At 43.8% G+C, this 18,105-nt stretch overlaps 1 protein-coding gene and 1 non-coding gene across 4 annotated transcripts in view; one reads left to right on the plus strand and one right to left on the minus strand.

Moving 5' to 3' along the window:
* Nucleotides 1-18,105, plus strand: part of LOC148393006 (SH3 and PX domain-containing protein 2A-like) — a 35,884-nt gene that overhangs the window by 11,985 nt on the left and 5,794 nt on the right. For 2 of the 3 annotated variants that reach the window (XM_088385543.1, XM_088385540.1), the window contains exons 5-9: nt 58-149; nt 3,831-3,862; nt 9,598-9,726; nt 16,458-16,571; nt 17,607-17,690. In XM_088385543.1, the coding sequence (XP_088241669.1) occupies nt 58-149; nt 3,831-3,862; nt 9,598-9,726; nt 16,458-16,571; nt 17,607-17,690 (451 nt within the window). The remainder of the gene's footprint in view (nt 1-57; nt 150-3,830; nt 3,863-9,597; nt 9,727-16,457; nt 16,572-17,606; nt 17,691-18,105) is intronic. The other variant, XM_088385542.1, reaches the window with a different exon arrangement.
* On the minus strand, nt 11,611-11,683 carry trnar-ccu (transfer RNA arginine (anticodon CCU)). Its single transcript has one exon. It is a non-coding gene; the product is annotated as a tRNA-Arg (tRNA).

The following is an 18,105-nucleotide window of genomic DNA, read 5'->3' on the forward strand; positions in this document are numbered from 1 at the left end:
GCAACCTTTTATTGTTAAATATGTGACAAACAGAAGCTCTCTGCCTCCCTCCCGCAGGCTCTGATGAAGCTCCCCACCCACATTTCCGAAAGCGAGGAGGTTCTGAAGTTCTTTGAGACCAAGTCAGAGGACCTCAACCCTCCCACTGAGTGAGTAACTATCACTGAGCGCTCTCCATATTCTGACTCATGAGCTCTCATCATATGTGTGTGTTGGATCCAGATGAGGGAGATGTTTTTTAATGAAACGGAACGTCTGGCAAGGGGGACATCTGATCCTAGAACAAACGCAATTAGGATCAGCGGTGTCGTTAAAATGTGGCAAAGTTCACGTCTTGGAGCGGTGTCATCATTTGTCATGCTTACTTTGATGTCACAGTGTGGATTTAGTGCTATAGATCCAAATCGTTCAAGTTAGCGTCCTACAGTGAACCCCCGAAAACCCAGTTTTATTTTATTTTTTTAGTTTCGTTAACTATGATCTTATTTAGCAATTAAATGATCCAATACAAACCTTACTCGAAGCTAATCAATAGTATTAGCTAGCATGCAAGCCTAAATAGAAACATGCTAGCATTGAGAGCATTTCTAGATATGTGAAGACACAATTTAACTATTAACAATTAAAGGAGTAACAAAATGTCCCTGTCAAAATATGAATAATGAGAATTCAAAACTGATTTACTCTGTTTACTACAAATTGGTCTTCTGCCCTATTTGACCTCATCACCTTTTTGGCCATATTTAAAAATCTGTGATTATAAGATATATAAAAAAATAAACAATGCTTTACTTTAGCGAGCTGCAAAATGTCAAATAATTTTTTCTAGGAAGAATTTCAACCTGAATTGAAGTCATATTCTTCTCCTTCTATTTATGAATAGCTTTGTTTTAGGTAGTGCGCAGAGGCGTGAATTCAAACCCCTTAGAGCATGAATGTTGATGCTACAGTGTCCTGGCCCACTCAAGGGGAAAAACCACTTGAGTCATTGTTCCGAGTCCAGCGGGACTGCGGTCTCACCCCACTTCAAAGCAAGAGCGGGTAGACGGTCCAGCAGAGTTTAAACATGGGGGGTCTCAAACACCATGCCACCCAAATTCTGAGCAGAGAAAAAAGTCAAAGAACAATTTACTAAACCCTCACCTTGGCGTACTATTGCTTTAACAATACAATATATACAGTACAGTATTATTGTGCTGTGTAGGTCGTTCTTTGAAAACCCATCGTCTTCTGCCATCTAGCGGGAAGCAATGGTAAAAGAAAATAACGACTGCTGTGTCTCCAATTCGCCAATAGAGGGAGCCAAATAGCCAGCCTTAGCTGTGTTTGGGCATTTCCAGAATCTGCTTTTAAACAGAAATATTCCTGCCACTATTTTTGATGCTATTATGACTGCTACCACATTACTAATAATGAAAAAAAAATAATGATAGTAATAAGGATACAAAATGGCAGCGTTATTTACCCTGTGTTAAAATTTGCTCCGTGATCAGCCATGTTCGCTTATAAACTGAATTCTAAACTAAATTCACATTATTTTATGCTCATCATAATTCCTTGGCCAACCTGTAGTCCAACTGCTTTGCACAGCATTTAATAACTCCTAGTAAATTACACTCCACCAGTCCCCACAGAGATGATTCCTTCCCCTCTGCATTTAAACTTTTTGAATAATTTCAGGAAGCATGCGCACATCCATCCAGACACTCCGGGACTCACTCCAGCTCGGATGGAAGTATGCATAATTCCACTAAACACGTGCATGCTGTATCTCCATTTCAAACAGCGTTCGCCTACTCAGCAGTGCTAATAATCCGCTCATCACAGTTGGAGTTTTCAATAACTTTCAGCGTCTATGTGTGAGGTGCTGTCTGGCTATACTTAAAATCTGGACCCGCCGATATGAACATATGAGAGCCCAGCGTGGACTCGGAATACTCAGCATGCAAATATGAGACCACCGCCCACTGTGGAAACGTCGTTTCAATATTAGCGCTTCCTTTATTGAGCTTTCTGCGTACACTTAAATCAACCCAAGCACACTGTGTTCATGGTCCACTGTATTTTTTTTCCCTCCCTCACACACCAATAAAAAAAATGAGATAAACCTCGCGCAATATAATCCTATTACAATCCTCCCTCCATAACGACGCTAGCTTGACGGACATGTCGGTTTACAACAGTTGATTGACTGAAACTCCAAACAACCTCAACCTGATATTAATCAGCAGCGCTTTGAGATAAAACTTTTTTTATAGTGTAATCTCCACGCGGCTAATGATTTGGCACGCTTTAGGGATCCAAGTGTTGATTGCAACAGCGTGCGGCGAGCCAGCGTTTGCATTCTTTGTGCTCCTCTCGGGAAGGATGTCCTCCCAGCTCCGTGCTTGAGGTCACATGCTCAATTCACAGGTCATCTCCTTCACGTCCGTCATTTTATGTTCACGCCTCTCACGCGTCATTTCCACTTCACATCTTCCCGACGAGCCAGTGGAAACATTGTTGTGTCAGAAGCCAATTCAATATTTTGCTATGGCCCCGTGTTTTAATATTCAAAAATGTCTTTTTAATGAAGCCAGACTGGGCCGTTATCTAATGTTCGTCATTTGGAATGTCTCCTCGGGGATTAGTTTGTGTGTCCAGAACCAGAGTGGGAGTCGGCCAAGTGTGACTTGATCTTAACTAACACATGAATCCAGTTCATGTTTGGATGTCACTCAAGCAATAAGTGTTCCTCAGCTTGAATCAAAATAAAAATGTGTTCATTATTTATTTGCCAAATACACTTTTGGTATTTTGAAAACATCTGTAATTCGTAATTTAAAGATGATTATTTTGAGGGTCTTCTTTGCCTAGTTCAGAAATGACCCAGAAAATACGAGGTGTGGATGGAAAATGAATCAAATGTAAGGGTCAAGCAAATATTTTCCAGCATAAATGAAACCGTTGAATGTTGTTCCAAGCATGCTAATGTTGGAGAAGCTCTCAAACATGCCCTCATATCCATAACTGGCCACAGCGCCGGTGCCGCTGCAGAGCGCCAGGTGTCAGCTCACATTAGCATCAGTCCGCTGTGTCTTTGCATTCCAGCGTGCTAACCCATTGCGCGGCACGCTGCGATCCATATTTACACGCGCTTGTTCAAAATATATATACTTTAATCAAATAAATTTTGGCTCAAATATTGGACTACCCAAATATTGTACAATTTGAGAAAACCTAAGGGAAAAAAACTGTCACAAAAACACTTCAACAGCGATGGCTGATATTAGCTGCTAGTGCTAGCCTAGCTAGCTAGCGCCTATACTTATGGCTTCCCTTCAAAGGTAGTGTTTTTGATTCAACATGTAACATCTTTAATGGATAAACTCATTTCTTTTATTATTAACATCATGTTTTACTAAAAGAAATGAAGTTTAATACAATAGGGACTTTGAAACACTTACGATAGGAACATTAAACGGTGACAAAAGTGACCTCATTTCAAACGTAGTAATTCTTTTTACAGCATCCTGAAATATATCATGCAGTCAACTTTTAATCTCCCAAATTGCTTAGCCTTTTATAGTATGATTTTAATGACATCTTGTTGACTGTTGAGAGCCTTCACACACTTTGTGGTCTCTCCACCCCCTTTAATATCGCGACAAGTTCTACACGCATTCTCAATGAGGGTTTGGTCCGCTGTGCTTGTGCCAACCGCATTGGGACCATCCCACAAATAGATCGAGACATATTCTCATACTGGATTAATCAAGCTGCATCAATCTCGCTTTGAGAGCCTCAAGCCTGAAAATGACCATGCCTCTCTTGTGTTGTTTTTTTTCCAGAGACTGCGGGGGCTCTGGCAGACGCAAATCGGGTAAGGATCTGTTTTTAGAAATTCAGCCATTGTATTCAATCTTCTCCGATTTCAAACTTTATTTTACTTTTAAATGTTATTGTATTTGCGGGTGACCACCGACCGAGCATTTTTGCAAATACCGAACTTGACTCCACCCCCATGAGATCATACTGTACCACTTCAACATACTTCCTTGACACCAATTAACACCAAAACGTCCAGTTGTATTTTTCCACACAATGACACTTTTGTAATCTAGTAAAAAAAAAAATGACAACACTAAACACATGTAAATAAAGTTACAAACAGCAACGATAAAACAAAACTACAAAACAGATGTTTGATTACTACTTTCCTATTAGACAGAGCTCTTGCACTATTTTGTGACATTTCAATCAGAGCACGAATATTGATTTTTCTCTATTGGAAAAATTATTTGAACCGACTGACCCATGATAAGAAAACGATGGGTGGGCGCTGGATGGACCACCTGTTTGTGCCTCTATATATTCTCTGCCAAGGCTGGCACTTGGAGAGAGTGTGTGTGTGTGTGTCTGTGTGTGCGTGTGTGGGTGTGTGAGCGGAGAGTGCAAGGAAAGAAGAACGTGTAAGTGACTCAGCTGACCATAGGGATACAAGCGTAGGAGGCGGCAATAAAAGTATGCTAAAGGATTTGGCTAGCAGCTGCACGAGTGTGTGTCTGTTCGTTGTCACTTGAATGTGTGCGTGTGTTTGTGTGCAGTCTAGCACTCCCCTCACTCTTTTCACAAATTTCTTTTTGCAATCATGCACATTTGCTCCACAAATTTGTCACCCCCCCAAAAAAACTCTTCTAACCTAAATTTATAATATGTTCCATGGCAGTATGCAACAAGGAATTCCAGCGCTGTTACAAAATGGAAACATTTCTGCACTGTGTGTGTGTATGTGTCAAGTAACCTACATTCCCTCTAAGCATCGAGGCGGCCCTGGAAAGTTCATCATTTTATTCTAATTAGCGTTTAATGAGCTTTGCACTTCTAAGCTCCCCGTGTGTTTATGCGTTTACTGATCTGTAAATCTCCGCTGGACATTAGCGCTTAGCGCAGATGAAACGCTTGACCTCGCTCCGCTACCAGACTGCGGTGAAACTTTGTGCTGGAGCTTGCATCTTTTACGGTTTCTATAATTACACGGTGCCAGTATCCCGACAGTCTTTGCTGAGAATGCGAGCGGTTGCGGACGAGGATGTGTGTATTTACCTGGCAAATGCGAGACATTTGAGGTTAACACAAAATCGATCGGAGATGAGCTTTAAAATGGCACCTTGGAACTTGTCTGGTGTAATTCTGTTATTTCCCAAACAAGAGTTTGACAATTACCACAGCTAGCAAGTAGCAACAAAGAATGACAATGAAGCGTTTCGGCCGTGTTTGATTTTGATTTGCGGCCAGTAAAAAAAAAAAAATCAAATTTAGATTTTTTTGCGTAATTAAAAGTCATTTGATTTATAATCCATTTATAGTCCACTTTAACTTGATACAAAATAACGAAACTGACTTTTACAAGCATCCACTGTTATCCTGTCACTTTTGTGAACTCTATCCAGGATCAGCGGCTTTTGATATTTTTGGAATATTTGACACATTTTGTGTGTATTATGAAACCGAGAAGTCGGTCGACAGCACGAAATGAGAAGAAAAAACGGCGCAGCGGAGCGCTCGGGGGTGTAGTGCATGCGAAAAGCAGATGGAGAGGACGTTTACGTGGCAAGTGGAAACCATTTCAGTGTTGCGCCTGAACCCAAGCGAGCGCGTTTGTGTGTGTAGCCTTGCTGTCTTTATTTGAAATGCAGGCCTCCGGGGGCCTCTGGGGTGTGTGTGTTTGTGCGTGTGTGTGGTTGCGCCTGTGTCAGTGTTTACATGGGTGTGTGCGCTACGATTGGAGCAAGGGCAGGAGGGTTACCCGATGCACGGGTGAAATGTTGGGTGGGTCAAGAGGTGTTTTGTCTTTGCAGATGGATAAAACTTCAAATTGGCTCAGGAAATCGTTAAGGGGCAAATCTGGCAGGACAACCGTGCACTGTTTGACCGGCGTGGTTCTCAATGAAAAGCCTTTGAGTAGTGTGCATTTAAACAGATCGCCCCCCCCCCTCCCCACCCTTTTTGCTTTCTCATACACAATGATGAGATTCACAGAACAAGAACGACTCATTGTAGGGGTCAAAGCAGGTTCAACTTTTAGCGCGTGCAACCTGAGTCATAAATGATGCCCCCCATTTGAATTTACTGTACTCTGTTGCATTAAAAAAAAAAAATATGGACAGTCATCATAGTGTAATGCAAGCGACCGGCGAAATAAAATATTTATATTTAATATAAATTTATATATATATTTTTTAGATTTATTTATATTCACCCCACCCCTGATAACTGCATTTAAAAAAAATTATTATATATTACATAAAATTTATATATACATTTTTATATTATAAAAAATATTTATTATATAAAAATTCAATGTTAGGAGACCTTTTAACAGAACAAATAACACTCAAAAAAGGCAGGAAATGTTTTTGGGCTTTTACAATAGAGGCTATTGACAAACTGGTGTTAATGTATTGTCCCCACCCCCTTTACCACTAAGTACTATAAGTGGCTCCATAGAGACTCCTACTAGTACTAGTTTTATTGAGAAACAATAAATGTGACATTTTTTTCCCCCTAAATCAAAAGCTGCTCTCCCGAATTACCGATTAATTGAACCCAACAAATTTCTTTTTATAACCTCGCCTAACAAGCTCGTAAAGGTTGTGTTAACCAAAGAATTGTTCTTGGAAATGTCAGGACCGGGTCTGACCTTTCCCCCGCCGAGATCCACATAGTGATGTAGTGACATGACTACATCTGCACTACATTGAACAGCAGTCCCGCGACCTTTGCTAATCTCACTGCACATCTGCTGCTGATGAGCCAAACAAAGACGCTGCCAAATTTGCCTCATCGCAAGAAATGTTACTCCGTTGATGAGGCACCGTGAGTAATTAGCGACGTTTTTAGCGCTCATTTTATTTTGACATGCGGCGCTGATGAGCACACACGGGTGTTTTTTTTTTTTTTTGGAGTGGGGGTGTTGGATGGTGTTTGGTCGTCTGGAGAGCAGGAAGCGAGCGGATGAATCTGAGTGAGGCACAAACGCAGTGAGAAGTTAATAGAGCCATCTGATGCGAGCCAAGAAGTAAATACTTTTCTTTTCCAGGCCCATTAAGTGAATACTCGCGGTGCATGAATATTTAACACGCGGCAACAAGGTTGACGCATTTGAAACAAAACCATTTAGGAGCAAAATTGTTCTGCCTCAATTTCATTTCCTCGACTTTGAGATATTAACTTTTTTTTTTCCCATGTGCTGATGTTTCGGCATACTCATTCAAAGTCTCTTAATGGCCCCATTTTAAAGCCATAAACACTCAAAGTCACAGTGTAGAATGTGAGAATAGTGACCCCTAGTGGACACTAATAGGACACTAATAACATCACCTCACATTTTGTGGGTTGATAAAAAATACAAAACACATTTTTACCTGATTACTTGCCGAGTCAAGAAGAATGTAATCATTAATCGATGGGTAAAATAATGGATTCTAAAAATATCCCCAAGCTGCAACTTTATTGTACATAAAACATACGCACGGCCACATTTGTGAACCCTTCTGCAATTTAAATGAGTGATTACACCGGAAAGCCAACACACGCATGAAAACATTCAGAGTTTTACGAGCCGTGAAAAGCAGCGTGGCACTCGCGTCCTCATTTAGCCGCTGCAATAAGTCATCGGCGAATGCAAAAACGCTTATGAACATCTAGGAAAATGGATGCTTTTTTTGCCTGCGTCGACTGAATCATAACCGACCGTCGTATTATACTTGGAAAACCCGGAGACAATACCTCAAATAGAAGTCGTCTTTCTCTCTCCAGCGGTGCGGTTTTCGGCAAATGGCCGACACGATGCGACATGACGTTTGTGATACCGCAGTAATCCCATGTCAGGCTCTCCGCTAGGATTTGAAAGATGGATGGAGCTGCTGAGTTGACCTTCACGAATGATTAGGTTAGATGTCTTTTTTTTTTTTTTTTATCTGGAAGACTTAAAAAAAAAAAACATCCAGTGTAAAGTATTACTCTCTAGTGTGTTTCAGCTATGTTGTTGCCAGAGGATTTCTTTGGAGAAATGGAAGTTAAATCCTCATTTGGATTGACGTGTTCATATTTTTTCATCCTCACTTCCTCTTTCTACGAAAATAAATGCTTCGTGGAGCCCGGCATATTCATGCTTAAGCGTTTGAAAGTAAAAAGACTAAAAGTATTGTTTTGGCGTCTATTTAGTGCTAAGAAACTATGTTGAAATGAGTTGAAGAGCGTCATTTGTGTTTTGTCGCCATCTTGTGGCGTTAATAGGCAATCATAAATCTTTTGAGGAGTTTTGCTGGTCTTGTGAATTTTAAGAAAACACTTATTTTATTTCATTATTGTTATTTTCAAACTGAAAATACCGCTGAGAAAATTATATTGTGTAATTAAAACAACCACATAGTTTGCCTGAAGATTAGCTTAATGCTAACAAAACACGCAAAGGCCCATAGACATGCAAGCAATTATGCTAGTTTATAGTATTATGATATTTGAGCACAAACGGTGGAGAAACACATGTAGACAGACAACTTTTACTTCCAGGCATGTTTTTATGACAACCAAAGTGTTCAAATATTTACAGCCCACTCTTGCTAGCACATTCCAGTGCGGCCAGCAGAAACATTTGTTGATAGGCTAACTGATTACGGTAGTTGACTCTTGTTAGCCCTGCTTTATTTCAGTCAACTACACCTATTTGTGAGACTTTTCATGATTAAGCCTTAGTTTCCGAATCCAGCAGCCCGCAATCGTCAGCGGTCTCACATTTCCGTGCATCCTCGCAAATAAAATCCATCTGCTGTTGCCTTACGAGTGGGGATGAGTGAACCTGGCGCCGGCTAACAGATGAATGTGAGCGAGTTATGAAAACAAGCACCCAGCGTCGACACGGTTAACCCAGCGAGGTAGAGAAAGGAACATTTCCATTGGCTGCCCCGCACGCCGTAGGCCGAGGTCTAGAGTTTCACGGAGACAGCGGGCCATCCCTCTGAGTGCTGTTCCAGCCCCTTCATCTGGTTCTATTTAAGGCTTCTGGTGCCGAGTCTTATGATTGGCGTACGCAACCCCCCTACTCTTCCTCCGAGTTCCAGCCCCGACTGAAGAGAAGGAGGTTTTTTAGCAGATGGTTTATTTTCCAAGGGAAGCCATTTCTTTCTCCTTCTCTCAACTGTCCTGTCCTCAACACTTCGACGACTCTCACGGCATCTGATCGAGGCTCCCGTTCCAACTATGTTTCCGCCGGGTTCTCCTGACCCGGTTTCGGCATCGTCGGGCGCTGCGGACGAGGTGGTTTCTGCGACAATGGATTCTCGAATTTTTTCTGCCTGAGCATCCCCTTTTTTTTTTTTGGGATGATGATCGCTTTGTAGAATTCCAGCATCTCCGCTGCCCCTCATGTTGGGCTGGAGGGGGATGCACCTCTATGGCTAGACTCTCAGAAAGATGCACTGAGCCCTGCGAATATTGTGATTGGCTGAGCTCAAGTGACAAAGCGGCCTATGGCGCAACGGGCGCCCGGCGGTCGTTCCAGGGGACCTATGGCTGGCAGCTGGCTGACAGCCTGTTTCTTCCCGTCAACTCCAGGTCTGGACGCCTCGGAGCCCATGGTCCTGGAACAATATGTGGTGGTGGCCAGTTACGAGAAGCAGGAGCCGGCGGAAATCAGCCTCCAAGCGGGTGAGGTGGTCGACGTCATCGAGAAGAGCGAGAGCGGTGAGTGAGCCAAACAAACCATAGCTTTGCTCAGACATCATCAAACACCTCCGACATTGCACTCTTCCACGATCCCAACAACCTTGTCCCCTTTGTCCCGAATCCACCCTGTTTTACTTCCATCTGGAGGCTCTTTCTGGCCTGCAGTCAGCCCTGTTTTTGTCCCACTGTTGGTTCAGGCGAGAGGCCAGCATTCCGCCTCTGGCAAGAGGAATCGCTCCCAGACTTGTATTAATTATTCCGCCGCACTTTAATGGAAAGCCAGCAAGAAATGCCTGATTTACAAATGCCAGCTGCAAAAAGTCCTTAGTCAGCTGTTTAACCGTCGGAAAACGTTAACCGACGGGACCGAGAGGTTTTTCCGAAACCCGTCGCAAATGTTGTCGAGAAAATGACATCTTGAGAGGATGTGAAAATTGCACAAAATGGTTCGCAGCAAATTAAAGTCAGTCAAGACAATAAGACTTTAAAGACCAGGAGAATAAAAAACATCAAGTGGTGGTTATTTGTAATGAACACCAGGAGTATCGACCCATATGTTTTGGGTAAAAAAAAAAATCTCAGTTACACTTTAAAGCGTGAATGGCAAGATGAGCCAAGGAGGTTTAGGCCCACAAGGGTTTGACGCTGAGCTTTAATGGTGTGCTGAGACAGTAAAAGCCTAATGGGACTCATGTGTTCTTCAGAGCCAGAGAGATGGAGGGAGGAAAACAGTGACCAGGAAGGGACTTGTGTTTCACGATGAGAGTGAGTGAGTGAAACGCCGCTCCACACCGGCCTCAAGCGAGGAGAACGTGGCATGGGATCGCTTTGAAGTGTCACGTGTGGGGAGCCTCAGGTTCGCGTATTTGTTTTCACTCGCTGCTCCGGTAGGATCTAAGCCCAATGGGGAGCCGCGGTGAGACGCCGACACCTACGAGTTCTTTCATCCGTGGCTTTGGAGGAAGTCAAATTCTGTGGTCCAATGGAGAATGGGATGGACTACTTACCCTCGTTATGATTTCGCAACCTTTGAGATTTATTTGTGGCACTGTTTGGGTTCAGGATGCAGATGGAGGCTATTACAGCTGACATTGGGTGAGGGGCGGGGTACTTCCTGGAATGGTCCCCCAGTCCATTGCAGGGGCACATCGAGAACCGTTCACACCTATCGGCAATTCAGTCTGTAATTACATTTATCGGAAAGTGGTCGGAAAATGAAAAAACGGAGAAAACCATTGCGAGCTTGCCAACCTGATATGCTAACAAAACATGCTAACCTGGCATTTCTATATTTCATTGATCGAATATAATTCCCAAGTTTCATTTTGTTTCCAGCGAGTGACATCTCATCAGCTCCCGCAACGGATGGAGGCTAACGCCGCTAGCTGACGTCACTCCGTACGGCGCCGCCAAAACTAACACGAGCACGTGGCTGAGAGGAATTTAGGGCTCATTTCATTTAGCATCGATTCCCAAAAGCAGGATAAGTCAAGCGAGAAAGACAAAAAAATGTTAACGTGTTCTGACATATTGAGCTCTTAATTGCAGATGCAGGTCAAGAATCTGCTACTCTGGCTTTTTGGATGCAGTCAGGACAATTTCGGTGTTGTTTGTGAGCAGCTGTTTATTATTCTTTTGCTGACTGGGTGTTCACATGTCACTCACCTTGGATTAAATAATACATGTCATCGGAGAGAGGGAGGGAATCTAGGTCAGCGCTGTAAGGGAGCCCAATTTTCCCCACTTCTCCAGCCAAAGCGGTATTTTCCGCTGAAACGGCTTGATGCTTCAGTTTGCGCCGTAGAACTTGTTGAACTGAAGATGAATTGTGTTTTGGTCCGTATTTTCTAGTGGTGTGTATTTTTTGTGGGAGTAGGTTGCCGCAGTCAAAAAAGAATTTTCCACCCCAGATGGGACTCGAACCCACAATCCCTGGCTTAGGAGGCCAGTGCCTTATCCATTAGGCCACTGGGGCTATGCACAATCTCGATTCGATAAAGTGTCATACAAAATTGTAACTCCTGTAAATCAGCTTTTTAAAAACTGCCTGTTTGCAAAAAAAAAAAAATACGACCATGCTAGGAAACTCCTAGCTTGACTTCCAAACGTAAGCTTTAAATCCTCGCTAAAAATGTGTCGTAGAATAATTCTGTCCTCACTCCCTTTGCATGATTACGCTCACTCTATTTTATTTGTCTTCTTGGTGGGAGTTTGCAGGAGGTGGGGGTTGCTTGTTGAGAGCAGCACAGAAGAAACTTGTCGAGAAATGGAAAAAGTCATTTCCTGCCAAAGTGAGTGGTTCAGAGAGGTTGCTTCATTACTATGGCTTAATGGATCCTCCAGGATGCTTCTCCTCCGTTTACACTACGTGAGAGATGTTCAACAAAGCTACCAACCGTGTTGATAACTTCAAAAGTTCTCCATTGAGTGTCCTGGAACTGTTGTACTTTCTCCCTCCGAACAGTTCGCCAATGCCTCAAAGGCGCCCCGAGGCACTTTGTGCCCGGTCCGGTTTAGCAAATCTCTCTCTAAGGACCAGTCAGTGTTTAACTTGTCTCCATTCCAAGTGTAGATCAGCCTTTATGAATGACAAATGTAACTCCAGGAATGCCCCAAGACCCCTCCCCCCTCCCCCTCCCTGGCATGACTGTAAGCACAGTGCCTGCCCCACCCTCTTTAATAAATCAGGGTGGAGTAACTAAAGACATATGAGGGACCCCAAAGGTCACTAAGGACACAAGTTCTTGTCTTAATGTTCTCCCGTATCCCACTAAAGTATTTGGCAGGTCAGAACTGCAGAAAACCTGGAAGGTAAAACAGTTTCTTCACCTGCTTTTGATGTTCAGCTGTCTGGCTAAGTGCCGACTGAACCTGCAGGAAATTCTGGAAGATTAAGCCGCACCGGCCCTTGGAAGGACATGATGGATGTGCTGGATGTCTCTTCTAGTCTCACATGGTAAAAATATATCCGTGCTGTTGTCTCCGGCGTCTGTCTGCTGGCTGAGGGCAAGATGAGGTTTAGTGCGCATGTTTGGGAAGCCTTCCGAGTTATCCTTTGCAATCCCGTACCATTTGTATGTACAGATGGGTGAAGAAGCGTCGGGTCACTTGAACGGCTCTCAGATGAAGCGTGGCCTAGATTCTCCACGGAGAGACGATGTTGATTCCTTATTTGGTATCGCGACAATGGTGGCGGCGGCATCACTTTGACGGCCACATTGTGTAATCCACACAAGTTCAAGCCCCGCCCCTTGAGGCATCATTCAAGCGGCCCCTTGAATTAGTGTGTGTTTAGCTTCAGAGTCAGAGGTTTACCTGTCCATTAGAGGAACTGGAAATATAATCGTCCACTTATCTTGGGAGACTTTCTCCAGTATGTTTGTCTGTGCATGGGAATTTCTGTCCATTCTTCCAGAAGAGCATTCCTAAGGGGTCACTGGATAAAGAAGACCTGGCTTGCAAGCTTGTCAAATTTGTCTAAAGGGGTTTAGGGTCTGTCAGGGTTCTTCGGTTTTTCCCCATCAAACTCATCCAGGGCCTTGTTTCAATTGTTCCCACAACTATCCGCAATGACTCGTTCAATCCTTCTCACCGCTGACACAAAGAAGATCATGCAGCTGGACAATTTGCCACTCGAGCTCAGGGATTGATTAATTCCAAGATTCCCCAACATGGCTGTGACGGATAGCTATCGATATTTGCATGATTGTCCATCGTCCTCAGAGGAGTTGTCGAAATCGTTCAATTGAGACACAGTTTGATGATTCGTTTTATGTCACACCAACTCTTCATTTATCTGGCACGAATTCCAACCTGTCATAAAGACAGTAGACGTTCTCGCACATGCTCTGCACATTGTCTCAGTTGATAATCAAGACTTTCATGTGCATGCTTTCAATCTGCCTTTCTGCACACTCAGCATGTTTTCCCCAACTTGCTTAACAATCGACAGCTTCGTGTCTTTTATTCGATTTTTTTTTCAAAGCCGAACTCGCAGCAACATATGGAAGACACATCAGCCTCGCGTCGTCGTGCGTTTCCTGCGCATTCTTCGAGATTTCCATCAGAAGTCTTCAGGGACCAATTGAAGACATTAACCCTCATTTTATGTATTATCGCTTTTTTCGAGAGGCTCCCGAGTCGTCTTAATTATCACCGATTCGGAAGCGAGACAGCGTGTCCGCCAGGAAGGTTAAACCAACATTTCCAAGGGGTGGCCATTTACACGTTGAAGGCTCGCTGTGTCTCAATATCGACCCCCCCCACCCCCTACAAGTGGCGCTTCGTTTTCGGCCCATGAGAAGATCCTTTCACAGTTCTTCAGTGAGAGAACGCAGCTCCTTAGGTCAACATAAATTCTTAAAAGTCGTGTTGTGTCGTTTTCCCACAACTCCCCCTTTTCGCTACGCCAGAGGCGCCCAGGTAATTGAAACCCGGTCTTTTATGAAAACTGGAAGTGTGTGTGTGTGTGAAGCTGATAGCCTCCCCCTACTCGTGTGTTGATACTGGATCTACTGTTAATAAATACAGAAGCTGGAAATGAACGAGGTTCTCCGCCGCTCTATTTGACAGTGGTGTCAAATATCTGCTGCGCCGATGCATTCCTCATCATTTCCACGTCCAGAAAAACAAAACAAACAAAAAAAGCTTTGGTTTGCTGCTGAATCAGTGAGAAGTGTAGAGCTTTTGTTTTCGTTCCATGTCCGAAGTTTTTTGGGGTCTAATAACATCAAATTGCGTCTTTAACGCCCTTGATGAATTGTTTGGAAACACAGTCTCCTTTTACATATCATCCAGTTCTTTACGGAGAAGAAACAATTTGTGTATATTTGGTTTCCTGTTGCGGCAATCTGGTGTGGATTACAGTGAAAAAGAAGCATGTGTGGATTTTTCCAGATGTCAAGAAAAGAATGAAACACAAATAGAGTTGCGTTCGCAGCACCCTGCTCTAGTTTTCTTTCGAAATCTCGCTTTCATAACCAACTTCACTTAAAGCCATTGCAGAAAAAGCATTCAACGACCCAGATAAAGCAACGATATCAAATTTTTTTTTTTGATCGATTCAACATGCTGACTGTTTGCCTCCAGTCAGCAATTGGCTGCATTTGGAATATTTGTTCTTTCCAAGACTTGTGGTCTGAAGTTGTTGTTTGCAACACAGGGGAGAAGCCGGTTGTGGTAAACATATGCATCGGTGATTGACTTGTGATCTGACACAGAACAGCTCACGCATATCGCCCGAGATTTCGTGCGTCATCCCACATCTGCGGTGTAATTTTGCGCCATATGGATCTGCTTCGCCGCTACTGCACCGTTCAACAGCTTGTTGCCATTTATTTGCGTGTACGTTGAACTCCTTTAAGAATGACTCGCGCCCTTGAAATGACAGTTTGGGATGTCCTCCAAAAAAATTACCTCTACTGTTAATGGAAGGGTTTTATGATGGTGACAAATTGAGCCTGCAACCAATTTGTTCACCTGGCATTATATGTGATTAGGAAAATTAATTTTGAAATTGGGAAGTCAACCAGCCTTATGGAATGTTCCATTCGACAAGCATTTTAGTACTGGAAATGGACTGCAAATATTTAAGCTGAATTTTTTTTAGGTGTGCGACGGTCAATGCAACTTTGCAACTCCGTCGAGTTCGGCAGCATTGCTCTGCGTGCGACTGGCCTTGGGGAGTTGTTAATCTTAGACCTGCACAGACAACATGTTGTTTTTCTGAGGTTAGGTTGTTCGGACTCTTGACTGATTTATGGATGCCGCTTTTTGTTTGAGCCACGGCTTTTATGGCAAGTCTCAGCACATTACATGCCTTGTTATATCCTTGAGTCCGAGCCAGCGGGTGGTGATCCAAGGCAGTCGCCCAACCGCAGAACCCTTCTTTAAGTTACGGAACCACCCAAACTCCATGCGAAACAGTTTTAATATACGAAAGCCGTTTGTGCTAATTTGATATCCTTCGTATCCACCTTAAGGTCCAGGTATGGTCTTTGTCGTTTTCATCAACTGGGTTTAAAACAGCAGGGGCCCCGAAAAAGAACCCTGTGGAACTCCATAAGACAGAGTGGCAGCTAATATGTTTTGTAATATGTTCTGGTAGGCCAAAGTTGTCCTAATGCAGTGGTGGAAAAAAAAAATCATTTTATTATAGTCACAAATGTCTTTACTTACTCCAAGTTTGCACTTAGTATTACGTAGATCGTAAGATGGATAGCAACAATATGGAATAAATGCTCAAACAGCTTTCCATACTACCGTCTTGCTAACGTAGCATGCTCAAAACATTGACCACATCCGCATGAATCACAGAGATGGCACTAATAAGCTGCTGAGATCCCAAAACAGTCCCATGGTAACAACCCATTACAGCGGGGTTTTTCCAATTCTTCTTCCCATGGTAGAAATAAAGGCCCGCTAAACACAACATTTTGTCAGTAACACGTGCACTGGAAGTTTGGGCCAGCTGTGATGGAACGCTCCTATCCTCTTTATGGTTCTCCAAGCAGCTGTCAGGTGCGTTGTGTCTCTGTTACCACAACAAAAAACAGAACAGGGCGTCAAAGCGCCTACTTATAGGAGGCTTTCGGTGCCATCGGTGAGGACTCACGCAGGGAAATGTTTTCATCATCCGAAATTTTCAGTCCATGGGAATCATTTTGGAAACTCAGCAATCGTGATTTATTTTGCGGGAAATTTGTAAATGTCAGTCCACGTCGGTCAACTGCTGTGTTTTCTTCCCGCAGGCTGGTGGTTTGTCAGCACTTCAGAGGAGCAAGGTTGGGTCCCCGCCACCTATCTCAACTCCCACAGTGGCACACGAGACGATTTAGAGCTGGGCGCCTCAAAAAGCGGCGAAGGTAAGTCATCGCCACCGCGCACCCACCTGAACACGTAAACACACGGCGCTTTATAGCCACCCCCCCCTCTCCCGCCTTTGATCGGTGACAAGACGTCGCCTAACGGCTGATGTCGGCCCGCCGTGAACCGCTTTCCCTGTCCTCTTGCCATCGTGGGCACGCTTGAACAGAGCACGGATTCAAGTCTGGGTCAGTGGCGAGGAGGGGGTCCGGGAGGGAGCTGACCACAACCCGGTGATGAGTTGTACAGTAGAGCCTTGTACACACCAGGATGTTACTCAGGCTTTACATGATAGGTGGCGTTTTCAGTTCGCGCCGAATCACTACTTTAATCATCCCCATGAGTTGGATGATTGCGAGCAAGGTTCAACAATGATCCATGCTTCATGTGTAGCCAGTCCAGCCTGAAAGCACCTTTGGATGGCCTCGCTCAAATCCCTGACTCGCGTGGCCGTCAAACCACATAATAAGTGGAAAAATTCTCCTTTTTGGACTCTTTTGAAATAAAAGTGAAGCAATTCCAGCGTATTTACAAAAAAGTCTTACGCAGCGTTTTGTTGGAGAAAACAACAAACGGAGTATGGAAATGATTATTAGGCTTCAAAACAAACATGGAGTTTTTCTAACAGTGCTGCCAAAAGATGTTTTTTGCCACACAATTGCCTTACTATGCAAAAATGTGACATTAGATCGGAACATTGGGCAATTGTACGGTAAATGTAAAGAGGCCGGCCATTACATTAGGTACACCTGCACATTGAGGCTTACGTCAGCTGTCATGTGACGCATTTCCCGAGGGCAACAATGTGTGGCCCAGATGCTCCACGATGACAAGATGGGGAAACCATGCTAACAACATCCTAATTAAAAGCTGCAGAGGAGATGGCTTCGTTTAACACGTCCCTCATAACCCCCTCCATCATTCCACTATTAACCGTCCACCCACTGTCTTCCATGTGCAGCGTCTTGTGTTGTGTGTGTTTTAACATGTGCCGCTTCGCACTCGCTTTCCATGTCCGTGTCTGTGTCCGTCAGTCACTAAGCGCCACAAGTCCCACCTGAAGAGGCTGGACCGGAGATGGACGCTGGGGGGTGTCATCAGCCGGCAGCAGAGCCGAGGTGAAGTGAGACAGATGTTGCCACTGTTTTTGTTGGTGTGCGTGCGCTCGTGACGTCGCTCTTTGTCTCATCCCGCATCCTGTTGACGTAAATCCACCATGACTAACCACTAACTGACATGCAAATCAGCGCTTTATAAGCCGCTCGTGTGGGAGCTTCAAATCCAGTGTCCCGCATTGAAATCCCATTGATCCGCCCCCCCCTAAAAAAACCACCAAAAAAAAAATCATAATTCTTATTATGAAATGTTGATCCTGATATAAAGTACAGGTTTATTCTAGCAATTATATTTCCAGGAAAGCTGAGTTGAACTCAGTAGCTGACAATTAACTGAAATGATGTTACAAAATATGTTTGTTTTGTGCTTTTGTAATTTTCCAACCCTGCCAAATTCTCCCGAACAGCTCTCCTGCCA

Source organism: Syngnathus floridae, chromosome 9 (assembly GCF_059516105.1).
Source record: "Syngnathus floridae isolate MCC-2025c chromosome 9, RoL_Sflo_1.0, whole genome shotgun sequence".
NCBI lineage: Eukaryota > Metazoa > Chordata > Actinopteri > Syngnathiformes > Syngnathidae > Syngnathus > Syngnathus floridae.